The sequence below is a fragment of the Centroberyx gerrardi genome, chromosome 21 (assembly GCF_048128805.1).
Source record: "Centroberyx gerrardi isolate f3 chromosome 21, fCenGer3.hap1.cur.20231027, whole genome shotgun sequence".
Taxonomy (NCBI): domain Eukaryota; kingdom Metazoa; phylum Chordata; class Actinopteri; order Beryciformes; family Berycidae; genus Centroberyx; species Centroberyx gerrardi.
In genome coordinates, this window is record NC_136017.1 from 380,734 (window position 1) to 388,196 (window position 7,463).

Consider the following 7,463-nt stretch of genomic DNA (forward strand, 5'->3'; position numbering starts at 1 on the left):
AGTTACCAGTAGCCACCAATAGTTACCAGTAGTTACCAGTAGCCACCAATAGTTACCAGTAGTTACTAGTAGCCACCAGTAGTTACCAGTAGCCACTAGTGGCAACGACTGGTTACCAGTAGCCACCAATAGTTACCAGTAGCCACTAGTAGCCACCAGTAGCCACCAATAGTTACCAGTAGCCACCAATAGTTACCAGTAGCCACCAATAGTTACCAGTAGCCACCAATAGTTACCAGTAGTTACCAGTAGCCACCAATAGTTACCAGTAGCCACCAGTATTCACCAGTAGTGTCTGTTTTACTTGAAGCTGATTGGTTAACGAGGCTGGTTGGGGTCGTTGGTTCACATCCTGTTTGAGTTAATTATGTTTTAATCATTTCCATTCAGCCAATCAGATTCCTCCTCAGAACGAGTGGGTGGGGCCAGGTGGCCATCCGGCACCGCCTACCCGGCCATGATTGGGCGGCTGCATGAGGCTCTCGCTGCTGATTGGTCCATGGAGTACGGTGCAGGGAGAGTGGGAGGGGCTTAGCTCGCTGCATCCAACCGTCCACAGACAGGGATACTGACTGAAAACACACACACACACACACACACACACACACACACACACACACACACAAAACAACATTACCTTATAAAGCTGTAGGTGGGGCTGTACCTGGAGATAAATTACTTTATAAGGGTGTGGGCGGGGCTTACCTGGAGATGACTGACCTTATAAGGTGGTGGGCGGGGCTTAGCTGGAGATACCTGACCTTATAAGGCTGTGGGCGGGGCTTACCTGGAGTTAGCAGCAGGTTGGGAGGGAGGAGCGCTGCTGGTCAGGTGATGGGAGGAGGAAGAGGAGGAGGAGGAAGATGAGGAGGCGGGGCGGGGGGAGGAGCTAGTCCAGCTGTCCAACACCTGGACACCGTCAGACAGACACACTGCAGACAGATAGGAAAATATAATATGTAAATCAATCAATAGATTGTTGACACAAACCATGAATAGAAATACAGTATATCTACATACTTGGTGGACATGCTGTATACCGGTATGTAACATTTTATTAAATTCTATATAAATCTAAAAAATATTTGTACATTTAAAAAAATCTAAATATAAAGATAAATATATAAAATAGAGAACATGAATATTTGGTGGAAATGCGTTAGCAGTTTAAAGAGAAAACACACACACACACACACACACACGCTACCTGAGGAGTGTGTGCGGTGCGGCAGGTAGGCGGGGGGGTAAGGTGTGTGTCGCCCGGGGTAACCGTGGTGTTTGTAACCATGGTGATGTGATGTCAGAGGGAGACCGCCTCCGTACGGGAAAGCCCCGCCCCCTCCTGAGCACAGAGACCAGCCTGACACACACACACACACACACACACATTTACATATATTTATGAACTATTTGATCATTTTAAAAATACATGTATAATACATCATTTAAATTATTAGAATAGAATATTACAATACAGTATTTGTAAGGAAAACATGCAGCATTTCTGTCATTAATACCACTCTAATTTGGGATAGAAATAAAAAGAGAAATATAAATTTATCATCATTAAATAATGTTTCAAAATGTTTTACCTGAATTATGTAACAATTTAAAACATCTCCTTTTAAAATGCTCTGATGTATTTTTGCATTTGGAAATGTATTTTTATACATTACAGTAATACAGAGTCTGCAGTGAGTCCTTCCTTTTCTCTTCTTTTTTTACAGTTATTATTATTATTATTATTAGTTGTAGTAATAGTTAGTATTTTTCAGCTGTCTCTTTGTTCCCAGCTGTATGAGTCATAAAACCTCAGACATTAGTCATTTATTTACAATTTTATACTTTTATTCTCATTTTATAAAATAAGATTTAAGTTAGTTTTCACACTATAAACTGCAGAAAAAGGCAGAAAGCTTCCGACCGACACAACCCTGCTGCTGCCTGTTCAGTTTAGTTTAGTTCACATCACACAGTCAGGAGAGAAGATAGAACATATTAGTTCATTCTGGAGCTTTTACTGGTCAGACTGGAGGTTTTATTCTAATCTGATTTGATTTCTTTTATGATATTAAACTGGTTTTACTCACAGGGTTGAATCCCGACGCGACTCTCAGACTCCAGCAGGCTCCGCCCACCTGGGTTCCTGAGAGGATGAATGAAACGCTGTCAGCGCTGTGTGTGTGTGTGTGTGTGTGTGTGTGTGTGTATGTGTGTGTGTGTGTGTTCACAGCCTTAACAGTGTAAGAAAAGCAATTCAACAATAAAAGAGGCTAATAATTTTATCAAATATGTGTAAATACAATTACACAAGTCACATACTGCTGTGTGTGTGTGTGTGTGGTGACCATAATCTCTCTCACTTGACACTGTCTCTCCACCCGGTCAGAGCAGCTGATAATGACTTGCTAATCGTCTGCTAACGCTAACTTCCTGTGGTATCCTGGTGAGAAATGCTAAGCGCTAAGCGTCTGCTGCTTTAGACCCGACTCACTCCCACACTTCCTGTGTGTGTTCATGTTAACGTCCGCTTCCTCTGGATAAATAAAGCTTTAACAAAATCTTAACGTAAACTTCAGATATCATTTACAGTTGAGGCAGCAGCTTGTCAACAGACTGTCATTTCTCTGACTACTTTTCTTTCAGTAACATGCAGTACAGGTCGCACCTAAATCCACACAATCCATATTAGAAAAGCGAGCCTCTAAACGAGCCGTTTGGACTTCCGTAACTTTGTGGCGTCACAAAGGTTCGCTCATTATCATTTCTGTAAGAAATAATAGACTAACAAAGTGTTTTTTTCAAAGCGGTCGAGCGGTCGTCGTCGTTTATTACCGGAGAGTTTTCCCTACCTGTAGCCGCCGGGCCGCGGCGTCTCACGTTTCGCTCTCGAAACGGTTAGCCGATCGGAACAGAGGGTCGTGAATATTAATGAGCCTTAAAGACACGGAGACAGAAACGGCCTGTTCTTGGTAAGGCTCAGAGAGATGCTGGAAAATGAACGTGGAGAAATGGATTGAGAGTGTTTTTGGTTCATGACACCACACACACAGCTTTGAATGGACTCTGGACAGTGGAGAATATGGAGCTTTAAGATATTTAGACTGACGAGATAACCTGACACACTTCACACAGTAAAGCGTTCAAATGTTTCTTCAGTTGAAATCTGGCTGCTCACTTCATTTAAACTCCTCAGCGCTGCATCATCACACTGCCTGGAAACTGATGCAGGAAATATTTTGAATCTAACTTCTCTAAAAGCTCCAACAGCTTCCTGACCGACAAACTTCTGAGACCGAGTGTGAAGACTCATAATACATTATACAGACTTAACATGACATGACTTAACATGACATGACATAACATGACATGACATAACATGACGTGACATAAGGTGACATGACATGACAGCATAACATCAAATGACATAGCATGACGTGACGTGACAGGTTACATCAGTCCCACCTCTCCTTGGCGTCCAGGAAGGCTTTAGCGAACGGGTTGTACTTGATCTTCAGAGCCGTGATCTGCACAGGAAACACTTCATCGTTTCATTCTTCATCCCATAAAATCATCAGTTTGTAACTTATGATAAAATTATTTTTATAAACCATCATTTCAGTTTGACTATTCTGTTTTATCTCTTCACTTTTATGTTTTATCACTGGGCAAATAAACAAATACTATATAAATGAATACTTCACACTAAAGACTGAACTATGTAGATAAGCTAGCTAAATCAAAAACAACTGGACAAAATCAGTGGAATGTGATCAGTTATTGATGAGTCAGGCTGCGTGAGAACTTACTGACGCTCTGACTCAGTTTTCACAACAGAGAATCAAAACTCAACACACAATCCGGTGTGTGTTGAGTTTTGGACTGAAAATCCCACTGAGCAAAATAAAACCAACTTCAAACAAGGAGGAACGAGATGGAAAAGGTTCACTGCTGTGTTGTGTGTGTGTGTGTGTGTGTGTGTGAGCGCACCTCTTCGTTCTGGTAGGCCGTAACAGCGATGAACTGTGTTTCTTTGAAGGAAATGTTGGAAACCAGACGATGACGAGAACCAACACACACGATGTGGAGCTGAGGCTCGTACTTATGGAGAGAGTTCAACATGATCTGAGAGAGAGAGAGAGAGAGAGAGTATTACCTGTCCTTCAGTTTCATTTCATTTCTAGAAAGATCTGAGCATCATGTCTGGTCTGAACTGGTTTATTGATAAACCCTCAGCATCAGGTTTCCATCACCTGCTGGTCTTCATAACTTCATATCAAGAAGCTGATTATCAGTCATGTGCAGAAACACTGCAGTAAACTGAGCTGTGAGGAATGCAAGATTCATTATCCACCTATACCCTCTATACACATTTATACCCTCTATACACATTTATACCCTCTATACACATTTATACCCTCTATACACATTTATACCTTCTATACACATTTATACCCTCTATACACATTTATACCCTCTATACACATTTATACCCTCTATACACATTTATACCCTCTATACACATTTATACCCTCTATACACATTTATACCTTCTATACACATTTATACCCTCTATACACATTTATACCTTCTATACACATTTATACCCTCTATACACATTTATACCTTCTATACACATTTATACCCTCTATACACATTTATAACTTCTATACACATTTATACCCTCTATACACATTTATACCTTCTATACACATTTATACCTTCTATACACATTTATACCCTCTATACACATTTATACCCTCTATACACATTTATACCTTCTATACACATTTATACCCTGTATACACATTTATACCCTCTATACACATTTATACCCTCTATACACATTTATACCCTGTATACACATTTATACCCTCTATACACATTTATACCTTCTATACACATTTATACCATCTATACACATTTATACCTTCTATACACATTTATACCTTCTATACACATTTATACCCTCTATACACATTTATACCTTCTATACACATTTATACCCTGTATACACATTTATACCCTCTATACACATTTATACCCTCTATACACATTTATACCTTCTATACACATTTATACCATCTATACACATTTATACCCTCTATACCTTCTATACACATTTATACCTTCTATACACATTTATACCCTGTATACACATTTATACCCTCTATACACATTTATACCTTCTATACACATTTATACCTTCTATACACATTTATACCCTCTATACATATTTATACCCTCTATACACATTTATACCCTCTATACACATTTATACACATTTATACCCATCTGTACACATTTATACCCTCTATACACATTTATACCCTCTATACATATTTATACCTTCTATACACATTTATACCCTCTATACACATTTATACCCTCTATACACATTTATACCCTCTATACACATTTATACCTTCTATACACATTTATACCCTCTATACACATTTATACCTTCTATACACATTTATACCCTCTATACACATTTATACCCTCTATACACATTTATACCCTCTATACACATTTATACCATCTATACACATTTATACCTTCTATACACATTTATACCCTCTATACACATTTATACCTTCTATACACATTTATACCCTGTATACACATTTATACCCTCTATACACATTTATACCCTCTATACACATTTATACCCATCTATACACATCTATACACATTTATACCCTCTATACACATTTATACCCTCTATACACATTTATACCCTCTATACACATTTATACCTTCTATACACATTTATACCATCTATACACATTTATACCCTCTATACACATTTATACCCTCTATACACATTTATACCCTCTATACACATTTATACCCATCTATACACATTTATACCATCTATACACAATTATACCCTCTATACACATTTATACCATCTACACCATCTACACCCATCTATACACATTTAAACCCTCTATACACATTTATACACATTTATACCCTCTATACACATTTATACCATCTATACACATTTATACCCTCTATACACATTTATACCCTCTATACACATTTATACCATCTATACACATTTATACCCTCTATACACATTTATACCCTCTATACACATTTATACCATCTATACACATTTATACCCTCTATACACATTTATACCATCTATACACATTTATACCCTCTATACACATTTATACCCATCTATACACATTTATACCCTCTATACACATTTATACCATCTATACACATTTATACCCTCTATACACATTTATACCCTCTATACACATTTATACCATCTATACACAATTATACCCTCTATACACATTTATACCATCTATACACAATTATACCCTCTATACACATTTATACCATCTACACCATCTACACCCATCTATACACATTTATACCCTCTATACACATTTATACCCTCTATACACATTTATACACATTTATACCCTCTATACACATTTATACCATCTATACACATTTATACCCTCTATACACATTTATACCCTCTATACACATTTATACCCTCTATACACATTTATACACATTTATACCCTCTATACACATTTATACCATCTATACACATTTATACCCTCTATACACATTTATACCCTCTATACACATTTATACCCTCTATACACATTTATACCATCTATACACATTTATACCCTCTATACACATTTATACCATCTATACACATTTATACCCTCTATACACATTTATACCCATCTATACACATTTATACCCTCTATACACATTTATACCCTCTATACACATTTATACCCTCTATACACATTTATACCATCTATACACAATTATACCCTCTATACACATTTATACCCTCTATACACATTTATACCATCTATACACAATTATACCCTCTATACACATTTATACCATCTACACCATCTACACCCATCTATACACATTTATACCCTCTATACACATTTATACCCTCTATACACATTTATACACATTTATACCCTCTATACACATTTATACCATCTATACACATTTATACCCTCTATACACATTTATACCATCTATACACATTTATACCCTCTATACACATTTATACCATCTATACACATTTATACCCTCTATACACATTTATACCATCTATACACATTTATACCCTCTATACACATTTATACCATCTATACACATTTATACCCTCTATACACATTTATACACATTTATACCCTCTATACACATTTATACCATCTATACACATTTATACCCTCTATACACATTTATACCCTCTATACACATTTATACCATCTATACACAATTATACCCTCTATACACATTTATACCATCTACACCATCTACACCCATCTATACACATTTATACCCTCTATACACATTTATACACATTTATACCCTCTATACACATTTATACCCTCTATACACATTTATACACATTTATACCCTCTATACACATTTATACCATCTATACACATTTA

At 37.0% G+C, this 7,463-nt stretch overlaps 1 protein-coding gene across 1 annotated transcript in view; it reads right to left on the reverse strand.

Moving 5' to 3' along the window:
* Nucleotides 1–406: 406 nt before the first annotated feature.
* The window catches only part of tbx19 (T-box transcription factor 19), a 16,662-nt gene continuing 9,605 nt past the window's right edge, over nt 407–7,463 (reverse strand). Inside the window, exons 5-10 of the mRNA XM_078291222.1 lie at nt 3,991–4,125; nt 3,466–3,527; nt 2,091–2,146; nt 1,208–1,360; nt 788–932; nt 407–572 (exon numbers count right to left, since the gene is read on the reverse strand). Coding sequence (XP_078147348.1) covers nt 407–572; nt 788–932; nt 1,208–1,360; nt 2,091–2,146; nt 3,466–3,527; nt 3,991–4,125 — 717 coding nt within the window. The remainder of the gene's footprint in view (nt 573–787; nt 933–1,207; nt 1,361–2,090; nt 2,147–3,465; nt 3,528–3,990; nt 4,126–7,463) is intronic.